Source organism: Ovis canadensis, chromosome 24 (assembly GCF_042477335.2).
Source record: "Ovis canadensis isolate MfBH-ARS-UI-01 breed Bighorn chromosome 24, ARS-UI_OviCan_v2, whole genome shotgun sequence".
Lineage (NCBI taxonomy): Eukaryota > Metazoa > Chordata > Mammalia > Artiodactyla > Bovidae > Ovis > Ovis canadensis.
In genome coordinates, this window is record NC_091268.1 from 43,414,041 (window position 1) to 43,434,993 (window position 20,953).

Genomic DNA, 20,953 nt, shown 5'->3' on the forward strand with positions numbered 1-20,953 from the left:
AGCAGTGTATGAATGTTTCGGTTTCTCCACATACTTATCAACAGTTGTTATTATCTCGCTTTTTAATACTAGCCATCTAATTGAGTGTGAAGTGGTTTTTCGTTTTCCTAATTACTAATGATGTCAGAAGTCATTTAATGTGCTTATTGACCATTGGTATGTCTTCCTTGAAGAAGTGTCTATTCAGCTTTTTTACCCATTTTGATAGCTGGAGTATTTATCTTTTAAAATATTGAGTTGTAACAGTTCCTTATATATTCTGGATACACATTATCAGATTCATGATTTGCAAATATTTTCTCCCATTCTGTGGGTTGTCTTTTCACTCCCTTGATGGGGTCCGTGGAAACATAGAAGCTTTTAGTTCTCATAAGGTACAATTTGTCTATCTTTTCTTTTGTTTATGCTTTTGGTGTCATCTAAGAATCTTTGCCAAATTTAAAATTATGAAATTTTACCTATGCTTTTTCTCAAGAGTTTTTGTTTTTGCATTTAGGTCTTTTTTGAAAATAAATTTGTTCACTTATTTCTTTATTTTGGCTGCACTGGTTCTTAATTGTGGCACATGGGATCTTCAGTCTTTGTTGCAGCATGTGGGATCTTTAGTTGCACGTGCCAACCCTTAATTGTGGCACACGGGATCTAGTTCCCTGACTGAGGATTGAACCTGGGCCCCTTGCATTGGGAGCACAGAGTCTCAGCTACTGGACCACCAAGGTAGTCCCTGCATGTAGCTCTTTAATCAATTTTTAATTTCTGTGTATGGTATAAGGCAAAGGTCTGACCTCATTCTATATGCGTGGTATCTCAGCATCATTTGTTGAGAAGACTCTTCCATTTGATAGTTGTGACCATATTTTGGTGAGTTTATTTCTGGACTCAGTTCTATCCCATTGATCCATGTGTCTGTCCTTGTGCCAGTTCCATGCTGTTTTGATTATCATGGATTTGTAGTAAGTTTTGAAATTGGTAACTTACGTCTTCCTACATTCTTTTTCAAGATTGTTTTGACTCTTCTGGGTTCCTGTCTTCAGCGTTTAAGGTTCATGTGCTTATGTTAGGTACACCTGGAAAATCAAGATCATCTCTGTTTCAAGGTCAACTGATTAGTAATCTTAATTATCTGGAAAGTTTTGGGTTTTTTTTTGGTCATCTGAGATAGCATAATCACAGGTTAACAACAGAGTGAACGTCACGGGAGCACAAGGCCTGTGAGGCTTAGATTGTGAAAAGGTAGAGAACGGTAGGCGCAGAAGTTGGACAGAGGGGTATGAATGGAAGTTTCAGAAATATTTTGTCCAAAGTCACATTGCAGAGCTGGGATTTGAGTGCATATTTGACCGGTCTCCATGTTCTCATGTATACATCAAGTTGGTCTTCATAGACTCATAGCTATTATTGTTGTTTTCATGTTAACCTGTTGAGCCCTTAGTATATGTGAAGTAGTCTTCACAGTTACATTTTTTGAGCTCTAGCATAGTACTTGGGCAAGTCTTTGGGTGCAAATAGGCTGTACTGGAGTTGACAAAAGGAAAAAGCAGTCAGGGATCAAGGGGTGTGTTTCAGAATCTGAAGATAGGCAAGCAGCCAAACCTTAGCAAAGGGTTGGAACTGAGAAATGGAAGCCCCTCGGGACCTAGAGAATATTTTCCTTCTACCTCTTTTCTCTGCTGCTTCTTGTGTGTCTATTTCAGTCTGCAGATTGATTATCCTGGTACTCAGACCGCTTGTTGGAAGGTGGTCCTGCCTCAGCTTCTCCATCATTCAGAAGAACAATCCAGACTCAGTCTCATTTCCAGAACTTCATTTTGGGTCACGTATCTCCCTCTGGTTCCATCAACTGTGGCCCTGAAGTTGGAGGGAGGGGAGCTGCACGTACACAAACATGGCAACCAGTAGATTTAGAGATTTACATTTGGGGAACACTTCCCCAAGGAAGGGGAAGTTGCTGACACCTATGTTAGGTAGCCTCCCTTAAATATGTTCATTTTAGTAACAGACAGCTGTGCTATCGTCTTTGTAGTATAAAAACTTCTAAGCTTACTGAATCAATGTAAGGAAAAAAGTAGATATTTCTTTTTGCCTACTTCTCTTGAAATTGAAGGACCGCAGGGTGATGATGATGAGTTTAGCTCAGGCTCTCAAAATAGTTTGATGGAACTCAGGACATAGTACAAGTTTAGGCTTTTGTGATGTCCCTGCTACTTACTACCTTTTTTTTTTTTTTTTTTTACTTTATAATACTGTATTGGTTTTGCCGTACATTGACATGAATCCACCACGGGTGTACATGCGTTCCCAAACGTGAACCCCACTCCACCTCCCTCCCCATAACATCTCTCTGGGTCATCCTTTTTGACTGAACAGATTATAGGTTTGCAGTCTCAGTGTCTTTATCTGTATTATAATAGAAGAAAGTAGATAGTCTTTAAAATTTCTCAATTTAACATTCTAGAATCTTGACTAGACTTGGTTAACCTTCTTTCTAGCTCAGCCTCATTTACTAAATGATAAGTACGATAAATCTAAATCCTGTCTGTCCTTGCTGGTGGTGATGGGTTAGCTGCCAAGTCATGTCTGACTCTTGGGACCCTATAGCCTGCCAGGCTCTGCTGTCCATGGGATTTCCCAGGCAAGAATACTGGACTGGGTTGCCATTTTCTTCTCCAGGGCATCTTCCCAACCCAGGGATCTAACCTGCATTTCTGTGGCTCATTGCATTGACAGGTGGTTTCTTTATCACTGAGCTGCCTGGGAAGCCAGAAAAAAAAAAAAGATTTATGTAAACACCTCCATAATATATCTCAGTACAGTTCTATTACCTCTAAAAAAATTTTTTGTGCTGTTCATTTATAGACTCCTGCCCTAACATCAGTTTCTAACACACTGATTATACAGTAAATAAATTTTTTAAACTGGCTTCATTCACTCAGCATAAAGCATTTGGGAATTCATCCCAAGTTGTTTGGTATAGCATCACTTACTTTTTTTTTCTAAGTAGCATTCCATTGCATGGATGTACTACACAGTTTGTTCATTCATTCATCTACTGAAGGATATTTTGGTTGTTTCCATTTTTTAACTGGTCATAAAGCGACTTAGCAGCAGCAGCAGGAGGGTTCTAGTTGCTCCGCATCCTTGCTTCCACTTGGTATTGGCCTTAGTTTTAGCCTTTCTAGTATGTGTGAATTGATGTCTCATGGTGATTTCAATTTGCATTTCTCTGACGGATGATAATGTTGAACTACTTTTCATGTGCTTAGCTGCCACGTTGTCAAGGTGATGTGACTGACATGGGTTCTTACCTTCTGAAATGTAACCAGTTAGCCTGCCAGTTTCATAGATGCTGGCAGAAGTCATGAGACTCTGGAGTCGAAGACAAAGGAGTTCATTATTCACAGGACATAAATAAAATAAGCTTCATCTCACGTGGGCTACCTTTGGTCCCAAGCCCCACAGGGCTGGTGTCACAGCCGAGGAACCTAAGCTTAAGGAACTCAAATTATTAACAATGGGCAGCAAACAAAGCCACCTGACTTTTGACCTGGAATGTAATATTCTATTTTACTTGAGAGTAAACAAACTTGTCTTCTGCTCTGAAGGGAAGCAGTGATTACTTCCTTCTGAGAATGTTAGATATGCAAACCTTCTTGAAGAGATAGTCTTAATTACAAAGGCCCCTTGTACAGAAATGTGAGAAACCATGGAGAATCATCTCCTGTGTGTTTCTCTTCTTTGGATAAGTCTGTTCAAGTCTTTTGCCCATTAAAAAAAAATCAGATGGTTTTCCTTTCTGTTGAGTTTTGAGAGTTATACATATCCTGGGTGCAAGTCCTTTGTCAGATATATGATTGGCCAGTATTTTCTCCCAGTCTGTAGTTTGTATTTTCATTTTTCTCGCAGTGTCATTTGCAGAGCAAGTGTTTTTAGTTTTGCTAACAAGTTCAGGCTGCTGGTTCCAACCCTGCTTCTGTGAGCCGTGGTTCCCGTGTCAGTTCACTTTTCAGAGGCTCCCCAGTGCTGTTTCACCCTGTTTCTTGGTGGTGCCAGTCTGAAGCCTTGTGCAGTGGTCTCTGTTAGTGTGGTTTTTGGTCTTTGGTCCTGAATAGCATCAGACCTATGTGTGCATGCATGGGCTAGGGTGTTCACAGCTTGCTCTCTTGAATTCGCCTCAGTGATTCCTTCTGTGTTTTTTAAGTTCCCTCGGGGCTTGTCTTCTCTCTTCTGGGTGGAAAGCTGTGGAAGTAGTTGCCCTGTTCTATCTTGTACTCCCATCACTGTCTGGGAGAGTCGAGAGAGGGAAAAATGAGTACCCCCTTGCTCAGAGGGTAGCTCCCACAGTCTCTCATTCCAGTCGCTTCTGTGGACATCGTATGATTGGCAGTGGCTCAAGAGAAGGGGGAAAAAAACAAGAAAATGGAGGGATTTTCATATTTCCTCTCAGTGTTAGGAGTTCCTATTCTCATTCTTTGAGCCAGAACTGAAGGAGTTCTCTCTGTGCCCTGGCGTTCATGTCTGGGTTGACTTGGTGATACTGGAGGGGAGAAAGGGTAACCTGACGGGGGTTCAGTGATACAGTGAGTTCTGGTCTTCTTCCGTAATTCCCCTCCTCCCTTTTGCCTTTGAGAGTCCTCAGGAGTAATGCCTAGTGCCTGCCTCTTTAGCTGTGGTGCACGGGCTTCTCTGTGCAGTGGTTTCTCTTGTGGCGAAGCTCGGCTTTAGGGTGCACGGGCTTCAGTAGCTGTAGTAGTTGGGCTTAGCTGTCCCGCCACATGTGGGCTCTTCCTGGACCAGGGATCGAACCCATGTCCCCTGCATTGGCAGGCAGATTCTTTATTACTGTGCTTCCAGGGAAGCCCCATCTTAACCATTTTCAAAATGTATAATACAGAAGTGTTAACTCTGGGTACTTTGTGCAACAGATCTCTAGAACCTTTTTGTCTAGCAAAACTGAAAGTCTCTTCCATGGAACAGCAACTCCTCTTTGCCTCCCTCCCCCTACCCCCTGGCAACAACCATTCTACTTTCCGGTTTGAAGAGTCTGACTTACTTAGATAGCTCATGTAGGTGGGATCATGTCTTTGATTTGTCTTTTTGTGATTGACTAATTGTACTTGACATAATGTCCTCAAACTTCATCCATGTTGTAGCATATGATAGAATTTCTTCCCTTTTGGAGGCTGAATAATATTCCATTGTGTATACCACATTTCTTCATCCATTCATCCTGTGTTTATCCATTCATCCCTGGATGGATATTTAGATTGCTTCTAGCTCTTGGCTACTATGAATAATGCTCAGTGAGCATGAGTGTGCAGATATCTCTTCAAGATCCTGTTTTCAGTTCTTTGGGGAATATACCCAGAAGTGAGATTGCTGGATCATATGATAATTTTATTTCTGATTTTTTTAGGACTCTCCATACTGTTTGCCGCAGTGACTGTGTCATTTTACCTTCCCACCAACTGTACACAAGGGTTCCAATTTCTTTACACCCTTGTCAGCACTTGTTGTTTGTGTTCTTTTTGATGGTAGCCATTCTGACAGGCATGTGGTGATATGTCATTGTGGTTTGGGTTTGCATTTACCTAGTAATTAGTGATGTTAAACATCTTTTCACATGTTAGTTGGCTGTTTGTATTCCCCATGGCTCAGATGGCCAAGAATCTGCCTGCAATGCAGGAGACCCGGGTTCAATCCCTGGGTCAGGAAGATCCCCCAGAGAAGGAAATGGCAGCCCACTCCAGTATTCTTGCCTGGAGAATTCTATGGACAGAGGAGCCTGGTTGGCTACAGTCCATGGGGCCGCAAAAAGTTGGACACGGCTGAGCAACTAACACTAACACACATATCTTCTTTGGGGAATTGTCTGTTCACAGCCTTTGCTGATTTTTAATTGGATTTTTATTGTTGTTGAGTTTTAGTTCTTTACATATTCTGAATATTAAGCTCTTATCAGATAAATGGTTTGCAAATATTTTATCCCATTCCATAGGTTGCCTTTTCACTCTGTTGATTGCTTTTCTGTGCAGAAGTTTTTAAGTTTGATATAGTCCCATTTGTCTGTTTTTGCTCGTTTATTATGCTTTTGGTGTCATATTCCAAGAAATTGTCACTAAATCCAGTGTTGTAAAGTTTTCCTCCTATATTTTGTTCTAGGAGTTTTATAGTTTCATGATTTATGTTTAGGTATTTAATCCAATCAGTCCTTTCTTAAAGTATGCTTTATTATTGGGCAGGAATAAGAAGTTTGTTCTTTAGTATGACAGGAATTTGCCATACTGAAACCTTCTTTTCCCCTCTTCCTCCCCTTCTTTCTCTTACAGCATGAAGTTGATAAACTCATTCATTTTTTTTTTCTTATTTGCTTTGCTGTGAGCAGAATGACAGTGAATTCATTTTCAACAGCACTTTCTTGTTTGCTCTTTGATTAGCAGGAGGAAGATGAGCCTTAAGTCTGAACGCCGAGGAATTCATGTGGATCAGTCAGAGCTGCTATGCAAGAAAGGATGTGGTTACTACGGCAACCCTGCTTGGCAGGGTTTCTGCTCCAAGTGCTGGAGAGAGGAGTATCACAAAGCCAGGCAGAAGCAGATTCAGGAGGATTGGGAACTGGCAGAGCGGTAAAAGGACTTAACTTGGGGTGTTTAGACAATGATGTAACTGGATACACAGCTTGGCAGAATACATTTTTCTCTTCTGTTTTGAGCTAATTAAGCAAGTCAGCTTAATTTTAAGAGAAATGGATATTTTCTTTCATTTACCACTTAATGAATAGCTTTCAGTGATTTCTTCACTTTGTCTTAACTTTTAATTGTTTTGTGTTTGGGATGAGTTAAGTCTTCGTTCTCTGACATAGACAGTTAGCTCCTTTGAATGAAGATAAGCATACTTCATGGTGAAGATTAAGTGAGGTTATAGATATGAGTGCTCAGGGCTTGGCTTATGACTTTGATCAAGCATTATTTTCCTCATTCTTTTAATATACCCAGCATGACATCTGGCACAGTGATAAGCACACAATAGTAGAAACCTGTTGATTTGTATCCATGATCCTGAAAGTACAGAAGTTTAACTTTTCCTTAAAAAATGGCATTTGTTAGTATTGTCCAGGAAAATGACTATGATAAAAATTAAAACATAGAATGTCTAGTGAGCATAGGAGCTAATAAAATGCCATGAATAACACTGCTGGACCACCAGGTTTGGTAGATTTAGATTGTTCCCAGGTGATGCTGACGCTGCTATCTGAGGAATCACACGTTGTGAATCATAGTTCTATGGATAACTTTTGAGATTTGTTATGAATACCTCAAATTCAGCTGGCCCAAGGCCAGATTTCTTGCTTTTATTTACTCTCATCCCCACTCCCAGCAGTTCCTCCTGTCCCTCCTCTTGTATCCAGTTAATGACATCACTCTTTATTCAGTTGACTAAAAGACATCAGTCACTCTAAATTTCTCCTTCCCCCCCACACACTGGTTGCAACTAATTGAGCATGTTCTGCTTATTTCAGCTCAGAGGGCCTTTTGAATTCCATCCTCTCCTGTTTCCAGGTTCTTATTTCTCTCTCTTAAATCTGTGTACTCTGTTCTTAATTACTGTCTCTGTCCCTAGTCTGTCTGCCCCTCCAGGTGTCACACAGCTACCTGCATTATGTTTAAAGCACAGATCAGATGATGGTATTGGATTATAGTCTTTTCTTGATTCCCTACCACATGATGAAGTCCAGGATTATAGCAGGCTTGGCAGGCAAGGTTTCTTACCACCTGGCGCCTACCTGTACATCCAACATCAGAGTCCATCACGTCGTCAGTGACCTGACTACATTGAATGAACGTGGTCCTCAACGCAAGTGACATCCTTCTCATTTGTAGTAGTACCTTCTTTCTGGAATGCTCTTTCACTTGGAATCCTCTTGATCCTTCTAAGACTGGCCTGAATATCATTATAAAGACTTTCTTGGGACTTCCCTGGTGGTCCAGTGGCTAATAATCTGTCTGCCAGTGCAGGGGATGCGGGTTCAATCCCTCATCTGGGAAGACTGCACATGCAGTGGGGCATCTAACCCTGTGTACCCTGGCTGTTGAAGCCTATGCCCTGCATGCTCTGCAAAAGGAGAAACCACTGCAGTGAAAAGCCCGTGTACCACAACTAGAGAGTAGCCGCTGCTTGTTGCAACTAAAGAAAGCCTGCACATAGTAGTAACAAAGACCTGGCACAGGCAAAAAGAACAAAATAAATTTAAAACAAAAAACCTTGGACTCTTCCAGCAGATTTAGGTTTTTCCCCCCTGTATTCTCATAGCACTAGGGTTTTGCTGTCTACTGTAGGCGCTGTCGCATTATGTGGTAGTTATTGACTTAGCTCTTTCTTTCTTCCACCCTTGAGGTTGTCAGGGAAGAGGACTAGACTGTATTTCTTTTGTGTAATCCTCAGACAGCTGCTGAATGAACTTGATCCACAGAGGAAGTCCCTTTTGAAGTTTGTAGTGGCACATAGGATAGTTTGCTGTCAGAGACCTCAGACCTCTTTGGTATTTAACCTCTAATTCTGAACGTTTTAGCTCCCAGTTCTTTGAGTTGTTACCTGTAGATGCAAGGAAAAATCTCTTGTTGAATTACAGACTGCAGCGGGAGGAAGAAGAGGCCTTTGCCAGCAGTCAGAGCAGCCAAGGGGCCCAATCCCTCACTTTTTCCAAGTTTGAAGAGAAGAAAACCAATGAGAAGACCCGCAAGGTTACCACAGTGAAGAAATTCTTCAGTGCTTCATCCCGGGTTGGAGCAAAGAAGGGTAATTTTTCTGATTCTCTTTTTCCTTTTGTGTCCAATGAGACACAGAATGTGTGTGAGCTCAGCTTTATTAATTCTGTAAGCATTCAGAGATATCATCGCAGACTTGAGATGTTGGGTTGGAGGTGCAGATGACAAATGAAATCTCATTGGTTGGAGGACATTGTGTTTAAGAAAACTTATTTTTACTTTATCAGAGGAATAAAGATAGTTGAAACATATAGTTTTGTTTATAAAATTTATACCCATTGTATCTGCTTTTATGTTCTATTTTTTGTGCCTTCAATTTTTGAATATTGGTTTATTCTCCTTTGTTTTTAATATCTTCACTATCCATACCTTATCAGAAATGACTGTTTCAAGTTATCTTAAAGTTGTCTAAAAGAGAAGTTTTCTGAAAGCTTGAGAGGCAGCTTGTGTCTAGATAGGAAATACTATTTAGAGAACATGTAGGAAAGGCTCACTTTTGTATGTGCTTGACCTTTTTCATCCTACTGTTTAAAATTCCACATTATAACCAGCAGGAAAATTCTCGCTAAAGTCACACTTGTTCTCCCTGTGAGCTGATAAGCTAGTTGAAATGACCCAGCAGGAAGCAAGAAAGAATGTCTCTTGTTAGACCTTAGTCTCTCTACCTCTGTGTTGATAACCAACACTGATGCTGTCAGAGAGCCGTTCTCTTGGACACTTCCCTCCACTCCCTCCACCCCAACCTGGGATAATTGTTGTTAGGTTTTTGGTCTGCCTGCAGGAAGGGAAATAATAGTATCACAGCTAAAGATCTTTGCTAATCTTTTCAGATTTAATGACTATTGTTTTTTGTTTATTAGAAGGAACGATTGTTTATCCAAAAATACAGCACTTCTCTTTAATAAACGCAAACCTTTAAACCATCTTTTCATTCACATGATCCATTTGGAATTGTTCTTGCTTGGCCCTCTGTCAGCAGTTTTCTCTACAGCAGTAAGAAGGGGGAATAATCAATACTTGTTACAGATTAGATGTGTTTGATAAGAATGTATTTGGTTCATGATTTATTTATGAGGAGGTAGTGTAGTAGGGTGATTAAAAGTGTATACTTTGGAGTCACCCTGGTTTGAGCCTCAGCTTTGCAGTTTGCTAGCTGTGTGACCTTAAGCAGGCTGATCTCTTTAAGCCCTGTCTATTCTGAGGGATAGTAATACCTGTCATTGACATGTCTTGAGGAGTAAATGAGCTAATGTGTGTACAGAGTTTTAGCGCAGTACCTGACACACATAGTAGGTGTCCAATACATGTTAGCTATTTTTAAATGCATGTTGTTTTTTTGATAGGAAAACCTGCTGGTAAGGAACTCGGAGGTATTGATCAAAGCCATTCTTTCCTGTTTAGTTTGCATTCTGTTTCCTGTTTTGGGGAAGTCTGATTAACCTTATGCATTTATAGATGTCTGGTGAAATGATATATGACAACAAGTGAAATAGTAAAGAATTATAAAATCATCAGCTCTGTCACATTTTACAGATGACAGTATGAAAGCCCATAAGGTGAACTGATTTACCCAAGGTCATATAATGAGTTGCTGTATTAGAGCTCAGGTCTCCTTTAAGTCCTGGTTAAGCTTTTTCCCCTTATATCCCTTGACCTCAAATATGTATGTGTTCACCTATAACTATATCTGTGTCTGTATCTATGTAGATAGATAAGTGCATAATAGTCACACATATTTATGACTATACTTGGCACTTTTAAAAATCATGTCCTAGGAGCTTCTATACAGTATACATTGTATTATGAAAGGAAGATTTGTACTTTAAAAGAAAAATTTCAGGTGATTTTTAATCTTAAAAACTTGCATGTGAAATAGTTTGTAATTTTTAAAATTTCTTTAGAATGATAGTTTTTTTTTTTTAATCTTTAGCTGTTTTATGTCTGTAGAAAGCATGTGATGAGAAAGACTTCAGAGTGTTGGGGAAAAAATTGATGTGTGTGTATTAGAAAAGAAGATGCTGTTGGATCTTTGTTTCACAGATTGCTTATGTAACTCTGCTAAATGAACTCTACATTTCAGGGTGATTATTTTTTTGGCCTTTGCATGTGGATGAAGTTAGCCTATACTAAGTGCAGTTTTCATTTATTGAGTCAACTACAATAGGCCTTTTATGTTCTGTGTTCTTTATTTCACCTTGTTAATACAAGATGTCCTTGCTCTTGACATTTTACTTGCTTCTCTTGGTGGTACAAAAGAAAGCTCTTAAGCCAGGGCAGGTTGGTGGTACGTAGAACACAAATAACCTTCTAAGGGATTTGAAAAATATTTTAACTTCCTGTTAGAGTTGGCTGTGTCTTCAGAGAAGATTAATGGGACAGTTTGACTGTAAAGACTCAGAGAATTTACTTTCAGTTTTTTAATCTCCAAAGCAGGGTTGAGTGAGCTGTAGTTTAGAGTAAATCACAGTGGGTCAGCCAAGTTGAAATACTTGCTCATACATTCTAAAATGCTCTTTTTCTTTAGCGGTCAAATAAATGTCACCCTGAGTAGAATCTTGTGTTCATCTTTTACAAATAATCTAAAAGTTATGCTCTAAGGAGGGATTAAGGAAGGCTGTCCTTTTTTTTTTAGAATTAAAATGCCAATCTTTCTGCTTAGACCTTAGATTCTAAATACTATCCTACACTGAAGTGAATTCGGGTTCCTTGGAGAATTGACTGATTCTGGAACTGGAGCTGGGAAAGGAGGGCCCCTCAGAAATGTTGGGGACATGTCAAACACCCAGAGGTCAGCTTGAATGGGTTCCCACTGACCAAATTTGGATATCAAAACAAATAAAGATATAAATGGACTGCAGATGAATAAAACAACAATCCATTAGTCCATCCAACTAATAAAATAGATAAATGAAGAAGGGAAGAAAACTCTTGCTTACCATAGAATGTTGACTAACAAATATAGGAGTGATGGAGACAGAAAAATCACCATTTTATAGTTATCCTGGTAGGAACTGGTTCAGACAGGTTTCACCAGTGGATGCTGAATCTAGGGTGAGAGGAGGGAGTTTCCTGAGGAACAAGTTGTGAACCATGATTCAGGTTAACTCCCACAGCTTATTTACTGATTACAAATAAAGAAATGATAGCTGTATTACAACATGGGAAATGGACCTTCTGTGCCTCTGGATATGATAATTTGAGAAGAACACAATATCAATTACGTAATATTTAAGCTGAAAATTTATAACCTGACATCTAGTCATGAGGCAACAGTAGAGAAACACAAGTTGAGGTACATTCAGTAAAAATAACTGGCTCGTATTCTTCAAAATTGTCAGTGTCATGAAAAAAACAAAGACACATTTCCAGGTTAGAAGGGACTGTATGACCAGTCTCCTCAGTTTGTGTGACCCTCAGTTTGATCCTGTGTTTAAAAAAAAAATGCTAATTTTTCAGTAACTATAGTTAGCAACAGAATATCCTTGTTGCTAAGAAATACTCAAACTAAGGGATAAAGAACATGATACATACCATCTACTCTGAAAAAATTTAGAAAAAATTGCACACAGACATGGAGCAAAATGTTAAAATTTTGTGACTCTAGATAATGGGTAGAAAGGGATTCTTTGGGAGAATTCCATGGACAGAGGATTCTGGTGAGCTGTGATCCATAGAGTCACAAAGAGTCAGACACAACTGAAGTGACTTAGCATGCATGCACATACTAATTCATAACTGGTGAATGCAGTTCATCTTTTTTTTTCTTTTAAGTTTTTTTAAAGTAGTTTTAGGTTCACATAAAATTGAAAGGATGATGCAGAGATTTCCCATATGTGCTATGCCTTCACACATGCACAGTCTCCTCCAGCATCAGCATCCCCCACCAGAGTGGGCCATTTGTGTTACAGTTGCTGAACCTACATTGACACATGACTTTCAGAAGTATGTAGTTTATATAAGGATTCATTCTTGGCATTGTACATTCGGTTGATTTGGACAATTGTATAATAATATGTATTTACCATTATAGTATCATACAGAGTATCTTTACTTTCATTAGCATTTTGAAAGAGTATTTTTTAAAAATCAAAATCATCTGTCTTTGGAAAATAGTATTTGTTGAAGGGAGAGAGTGTGCACAAGTAAGGCAATAAAAGAGATGGCTAGAGTTTCCCTGCCCTTGGCTGGCTTACAGATCCGCAGAGTCTCAGGGCATGGTGTCCCCTGGAAAGAGTCCTCAGTCCACTCTGACATGCTGAGGCAGATACTGCATAGTAAGGAGCTCAGGCTACAGAGTTAAGGCACAGAGTCCTGGGTTCAGATTCCAGCTTGTGCCACTTAAATAGCTGCAGCATCATTCAAGTTAATTAACGTTCTCAAGCCTTAGCTTATAGAGTTGTGAGGATTATACAACAAAGCGTTGGAAAAGTACTTAGCACATAATAAGCATTTGCTGTATGTAAACTATTACCACTGTTAGTTTGTCAGATTGCATGTGTATTCTGTTTTTGTTGGGTGGAGTGTTCTATAAATATCAATTAATTCAAGTTGTCTGATAGCATTGTTCAGGTATTCTGTCCTTATTGACTTTTTTGTATTACCTATAATATTGATTACCAAGAGGGGATTACCTTTAATAACTCTCTTATTAAAATTATGGATTTTTAAATTTCTTCTCTTTAGTTTATGTTTCATGTGTTTTAAAGCTGTGTTACTGGGTGCATGGGCTTCCCTGCTGGCTCAGGGGTAAAGAATCTGCCTACAGTGCAGGGACAGGGGTTTGATTCCTGGGTTGGGAAGATCCCCTGGAGAAGGAAATGGCAACCCACTCCAGTATACTTGCCTGGGAAATCCCAGGGACAGAGGAGCCTAGTGGGCTACAGTTCATGGGGTTGTAAAAGAGTCAGACATGACTTAGCGATTAAACAAACAAGGAGAATCCAAATATTTAAACATAAAATAACTTAAATTCAAGTTTAACTTTGATTTAGCATAATTTAAATAATCTAAGGTTAGGTACTTAAAGTAATTCCATGCATGGATCTTCGTGTAATGAAACTTACTATGTTTAATTTTCCCAGCAGAAATTCAGGAAGCAAAAGCTCCCAGTCCTTCCATAAACCGGCAAACCAGCATTGAAACGGATAGAGTGTCTAAAGAGTTCATAGAATTTCTCAAGACCTTCCACAAGACAGGCCAAGAAATCTATAAGCAGACCAAGCTGTTTTTGGAAGCAATGCATTACAAAAGGGTAGGTTGAGAACCACCTAGAAATGTAGAGTTTTGGTTTTAGGAAAGGTCTTAGAGATAATCTAGTGAAACTTTGTCAATTTCCAACTGAGAAAATAAAGATCCAGAAATGTTGTCACTTACCTGAGAAATGTCACTGAACCAAGTTAAACATGACTCTAAGGCTAATACTTTTCCACTGCAACTCAATGGTATTTGGATCATCTTCATGTGGAAAGTCTGGCATCAAAGCCACTTATACTGTGTCCTTTAGTAATAAGCCTTCCTAACTTGTCACCTTATAAATAGTAAGCTGCCAAGAGGGTCATAGTAGACCTTGAACTCTTAAGTAATAATCATTAGACCAAGAATAATCATTTAGGATTTTTTTTTTTTTGGTTTGGTTTGGTTTTGTATTTTGATTTTTAATTTTCCTGTCCTTGCTCAGGTAGAGAAGCGAAAGCTAAAATTTAGACATTGAAAAGGACCTTAGCAACTTCTGTCCATTTATTGTACAGGTAGGGAAGTTGAGAGCCAGTGAGGATGAGTGACTTATCCAGGGTCACTTGGATAACAGCTTGTGTCCTCTCCAAGTGTGTCTTTACCCTGTAATTTCTAACCCATAGTTTCAACAGTGAACCACTCTTGCCCACACCTTTTTCCTCTTCGTTCCTATCTTCTCCACTCCTAGAGTATGCCAGTGATGAGCAACCTTTTTTCCACATAGAGGTCGAGTCCAGAAAAATTAAGTAGTTTCAGAATTGCATTAAAATTTTTTTCAGCCATTTTATGTTTATCAGGACATACTTTATATCTGCACTGAGAGTTTTTAAAAATAATTCCTCATCCCCAAAATGTACCTCTTTAGGCTAAAATTTCATTCAGCACCTGCATAATTCCCACACACTGAAGTATTGCAAAGTAATGCTTAAAGAGATTTTTTTTAAAAAACTAGTGCTATACTGCTTGAAAAGCCTGGTTCACTTTACTCATCTGTGAATACTTTTGATCTTTTCCTAAACCTTGTTGGAAAACTCAGGTAGCCAATGGCTAAATGTACAGTTGCATCAGTGAACTCTAATTCAGGAGTCTGTTCATTGATTTTTAAGACTGTATGTTTAGTAATATCAGGTACTTGCAGAAGTCACTGGCAGGACACTACTGGACCCCTGAGTGTCATGAATAACATTTTATGTGCTCAAACTCTGGTGCCCTCAGTGTTTTAAATGAATGTAACATCTTTGGGAATTCTGCAGAATTTGGCTACCTGGTCCTCCAACTGCACTGTCCCTTCTGTCTCAGAATGTGAGTTACTGGAACACTTAACCCTTACACATTTCATTCACTGAAGCAAAGGCAAAAGTCTAAACATTTCTCTTGCTGAAAAATTACGTGGCAATGTTTGTGAAAAGCGCATTTGAGTAGTTTGTCGTTAGTAACTATCTAGCTCCTGGAAGTGACTGACTACTACTGGCTTTTCCTTAGAGTGAGGAAGTGAACTCACGTGCCTTGGCAGTGCTTACCACCTTCATTTTGCCAGTAATTGAATTTGACAAAAATCAGCTAGCTTCAAGACCACAGGGTATATTCTCTTGTAAGGTGGATTATCTTAAAATGTGAGGACTACATGCTTGGCGACATACTTTAAAACTTAAAATTAAACATGTATATAGAAGGCGTAAAGCCCTAATATGTTTAGTTTCCTGGAAAAGAAAATTGTTGAAGGCAGCAGAGTCTAGTGATACAAATGAACATTAAAAGTTAAGTTAAAACCTAAGTAGATCAAACAGTTAACTGTAGTACAAAAGAAACTTAATCTAGAAAATAGGTCATGGAGATCTAGTTTCAAAAGATAAAATACACAAAACATAATTAAGGAAATAGGCAAAGATTTTGAAAGCTAGAGGTGGAAAAAAGACTTCAGCCAGACATTTTTTTTTTTTAGGAAATAAAATGGCTTTATACAGACATTATAGAAAAGACTATCCCAGGGATTGGTTAAAGAATGCTTAAAGAAAAGAAGTAATTTACACTACTAGACTGTGCTTTTTCTTAGAAAATTATGAAAAACCTTTTGGAATTTTATAAAACCTGAAAGAATTTACCAGCACAAACATGCTGTTGTGTCACTTAGCTCCTTTGGGAAGAACTTTGAAGGATCTGAGATGTAATCTGCTTGCAAGTTAAAAGTTAGCCTGCCATAGTTTCGTGGTCTTCCCTGGTGGCTCAGGTGGTAAAGAATCCATCTGCAATGCAGGAGACCCATGTTTGATCCCTGGGTCGAGAAGATCCCCTGGAGAAGGGAATGGCTATCCTCTCCAGTATTCTTGCTTGCAGAATTCCATGAACATAAGAGCCTGGAGGGCTACAGTCAATGGGGTTGCAAAGAGTTGAACACGACTGAGCAACTAATGCTTTCACTTTCATAATTCCATGAATACTGGCAGAAGACAAGCTTCCTGGGTCAGAAAAAAAAAAGAAGCCAGTTTATGACAGCATTAGCAGTGGCCAGAGTATATCAACCAGGTAATCCCTGTACAGGCAGTGAGTTAGGCTAAAGAAGAGGATCTTCTATAGGGCTGTGAGCCTGCCTGACTTTTGCTCCAGAAAGAAACCTTATTATATTAGACAGTGAACAGCCTACCCTTTCACTTGAGTTGGGCCCTACCCCTGTTTTCACGGCCTGTCCACTATACAGCTATCCTGGAAAAGGGTGCAGAACAAAGGCTGCCAGTGTCTCCTCACAAGATGCAGAAATAAGAGAGATCAACAAAGAACTGTTTCCCTGTGTCTTTACAATAGTATAAAGAGTAGTAATAAATGGCCACTTGCATTCTTTTTTTAAAAAGTTATTTATTTTTAATTGGAGGATAATTGCTCTACAATATTGTGTTGGTTTCTGCCTTACATCAGCGTGAATCAGCCATAGGCATGTCCCCTTGCATTCTTTCTTTCTATGCCTGGCTCTGTTGTAGCCTCCAAGGACGCAAAAGTAAATAGTACCCTCCGGGAACTGACATTTTAGTGCAGGAGATAGGCAATAAACTAATTTATAATATACAACTGTGGTAAGTCCTCTGAAGAATCTAAAGCAGGATAAGAAAACAGAGTGGCAGGTTAATTCACATTGCAAAATAAACACTGTGCTAAAGTGTAAATCTGTGCAGTAGAAATAGAAAATGGAGTTTTCTGAACTGTAACAAAATTATAACGATTGTGTGGAGCTGGGGGAGGAATTAGGTGATCTATTGCCACCTATAAAACAGGCCATTTAGGCCTTTAAAGGGAGGCCATAGTTTCTAGTTAGGAGTGAGTACTGGTAATAGTCTTAAGAATGAAATGTGTTCTTACTGTTAAGATTTGATGCAAATGAAAGTTAGCCATGTTATACATTATAAATTAGTTTATTGTCTGTCTCTTCCTCTGAGCTACCTAAGGAGATAATCTGTTGCAGAAAGTACTAAATTATTTGCATTCAGTCTTCCTGTTCAATCTGAATGCTCTCTGAGAATGTTATTTTTTATGTAATTGCCTGGTACAGTGGCTAGAATTCTATTAGCCATGTAATAAATGTTTTCAGAATGAATAGAAATATAATTTTCTGGAAATTGGGGGGAAGTAATCTTATCGGAAAATCTGAGAAAAAACAGAATACCAATAGAGATAAATTTAGCAACATGGTGAGATAAATCCACAAAATTCAGTTACAGTACAAGATGCCAGAGATAGAAAGCTAGAGAGCCTAGCAGACTTTTAAAAAAGAGCAGTTTTTAAAGATGATAGCGATAAAAAGATTAAATATTAAATGATAACTTAATCTAATACAGAAGTTTATTCAAAGAATTAAAAGACTGTTTCTGGATTTTATCTTGGATTTAGCTGAGGAAGTACAGATATCTTGGATCTAACTGAGGAAAACAAAAAGATAAATTTACAAATACCTTTCAGGTCAGTATGAACACTTAAAATATTAAATTACAATGTTACGTTGTTTATTCTAGTAAAAGGTAGCAGGAGTTTGGGAGGGGAAGTTTCTAAATATAGCAGACACTTCAGAATATACTAAAATGAAAGTTACCACAACTAGATATGATTTTCATATATAGAGAGAAAAGAGAGAGAATGGTGAAATAAACCAGGGATTCCAGAAATAAATTCAGTTTCTCAGGAGCAAATTATATGAGAATTAGAAAAACAAGGGGGAACAGGATTGCTTTTTACTAATTGCTGCTGAAGAAGACAGGGAAGTTTGTGTGCAGATTATTTAAGGTCTGTGTTTGATATGAACCTTACATGCCCACCAAATAAAATAGCTAAGAATGAAAAACATTAGAAGAAAACAGATTAAGGTACTTATTTCATCTATAGAGAGGAGCTAAACTTGGAACTGTTGAAAATTGTTCTTAATCAGGAAAAGGGTTTAATGGTATTAAACGTTCAGGCAGTTAAGGAGTGCAACAGTTAAGGTATGACAGAGCGCTGTTGAGTGCTGTAAGGCCTGCAAGGTTATTTTGACCAAGGGAATGGAGGGGACATCTTCGCAGAGGAGGCGAGACGGGGACTGAGCCTTGAATGAGACCCTGTGGGACTTCCTTGGGCAGCTTCTGGAGGACTGGAGAGGAGCAGAAGTAATCTGGACAGAGAATAATTTTACATTGTTAGAGAGGCGGGAAAGCTAAATGCAGATTCTCAACAATAGGAAACCTAGCAGGGAACGTGAGGACCAGATCGTGACCTAAGATGATCAGTTGAAAAGAGAAAGATCAAAAGTGGGAAGAGCAGCTGAACTCCAGGGGAGAGGTAATGAGAACCCAAACCAGGGAGGGTGGACGAGACATTGTGAAGGCAGGTGGGCAAGGTTTGCTCACTGTCCCTCGCCCCAGGCCATCTCTTCTGAATCAGCCAGGGCGTCAGGGACTGTGTGCTTCATCGGGGCTTTATTGACCCACGTCATTTGCCCGTGCAGAGGTGGTCTGTGAGAAGCAGCCCTATGGAATTTGTCTTGCGCCATATCCATGCCCTCCTATGATGACATCTTCATGAGAACCCTTGGAGAAATTCCTGATTTTGGAGACAAAATTTACTAACTTCTGTATCTTCAAGGAAGACATTTTAGTGTTATCTTTCCAGCTCTACTTTCTGTTTCTCTCCATGTTTTGTCTTGTTTCTTCATTTTTCTAGGTTGCGCTGAGCTGGGTTTATCTTTCATATAGACTTCAAATATTCTTTGGAAGAAAGTGGGGAATAAATACTAATATATGTGTTACACCTGTAAAATCAGTAAAACTTAAATAAAAATTACGATGCTCAGTGTTGGAGGGGCTGTGGAGAAATAAGCACACATACATGGCTAATGTCTGTACTTGGAGTTTCTGAAGATTGTGTCTAGCAACAGATATTTAGAACTGTAGTAAGTTGTTCATGTTTTTTAAGCAGTTAAGGCCACTTTTGTAAATGAATCACAAAGAAATAACCCCAAATAAACTATCTTCACACAGTTGTTTATAGCTGCAATATATAGTGAAAAAAGGTTAAGAATCCATGGCACACAGTGGTAGAAGATAGTTAAATTGGCTAATATAATGGAATATTATAAAGGCATCAAAAGATTAAGTAGACTAGGTAAGTCAGAATGTACATATGCATGTAAATTATAAAAATATGCATTATACCCATGTAAGAATATGTGTCTGCAGAAGAAAGAAATGAGAAGTCATGGAATGTGGTAAAGAATATTAAAGGACAGGCTTTTCTTCCCTACAGCAGTAATTGAATTTGTAAATACTTTTGGGATTAATTCAAGGAGTAAGTTTTGTAAAATTTAGAGCTTTCCTCCTTATCTTTCAGTTACTTAGCAGCCTCTTTGTCCCTTTGTTTCAGGACTTAAGCATTGAGGAGCAGTCAGAGTGTACTCAGGATTTTTACCAGAATGTGGCTGAAAGAATGCAGACTCGTGGAAAAGGTAATCCTGTGTTAGCCCGCCTCCAAGGGACTGCTGGTATTTGCACAGGCCTCCTGCTGAGTCTCTTAGTAGTTTCTCTCTTTCTCAAAAGTCTTTGTTGGTTTGCCTGCTCTGTTCTGTAGCTTACTCCAATAACATTCAGGTAGTTGGTTTTATACTTAGCAGTATCTTTGAATACCACCATGTATGTCATTGCAAGATAATCAGGCAATTGGATAATTTCTTGAGCAATATTTCATAATTTCATTGGGAATAGAGACAGGTAAAACCCCTTGGGAGGCTTCTAAATAAAACCCCCATCTCAGAATTGCCATCTTGGTGAGAAATCTGCCCCATTTGTTTACTTTAGAGTGACCTCTAAGGTCAGATAGTAGACCTCTGAAAAGTGAAAGAGTGAGTCTTGCCAGCACATACCAGTCTTGGAAATTTCAAGTGCTTTTCTAATGTAGCACCATGGTAAGGTCTTCTCATTAAGCAGGGTGTACACCTATTAGGTCCTGCCAGACAGCTTAAGTTAGAAGTAGGAATTCTGTAAAAGGCAGCCCCAAAAGTTAGGGTAATTTTTTTAGAGTATTTTTTAATACCTTATACTTTTGTTTGAGTGTTTTTAATGTATTTCTGTTAAATTAGTTTTCTGCTACATTGAAAGTACTATGAAGACATTACTCTTCATTTCAACTGTTCATCCTTCATTCAAATATCCTTTTGAATATTTCAGTGCCTCCAGAAAGAGTTGAGAAGATAATGGATCAGATTGAAAAGTACATCATGACTCGTCTCTATAAATACGTGTTCTGTCCAGAAACTACTGATGATGAGAAGAAAGATCTTGCTATTCAGAAGAGGATCAGGTAGTTGGTTGTTCTGCTTTTCCTTGTTGTATTTACTACCTCCTGTTGGAAGAACACATCCGAGAAAACAGGGCCCTTGAGTTTCAGACCTTGGGTGCAAGTAACGGCTAAGGTGTCTGCCATCCTTAGCATGTAAACTCCTTTGTGAT

At 38.9% G+C, this 20,953-nt stretch overlaps 1 protein-coding gene across 8 annotated transcripts in view; it reads left to right on the forward strand.

Annotated features, from left to right (window-relative positions):
* RABGEF1 (RAB guanine nucleotide exchange factor 1) overlaps window positions 1-20,953 on the forward strand; it is a 48,307-nt gene that overhangs the window by 16,678 nt on the left and 10,676 nt on the right. For 2 of the 8 annotated variants that reach the window (XM_069569827.1, XM_069569829.1), the window contains exons 2-6: window positions 6,435-6,623; window positions 8,627-8,793; window positions 13,844-14,013; window positions 19,872-19,953; window positions 20,672-20,804. In XM_069569827.1, the coding sequence (XP_069425928.1) occupies window positions 6,445-6,623; window positions 8,627-8,793; window positions 13,844-14,013; window positions 19,872-19,953; window positions 20,672-20,804 (731 nt within the window). In that variant the 5' untranslated portion in view covers window positions 6,435-6,444. The remainder of the gene's footprint in view (window positions 1-6,434; window positions 6,624-8,626; window positions 8,794-13,843; window positions 14,014-19,871; window positions 19,954-20,671; window positions 20,805-20,953) is intronic. The other 6 variants (XM_069569830.1, XM_069569832.1, XM_069569828.1 and 3 more) reach the window with 5 other exon arrangements.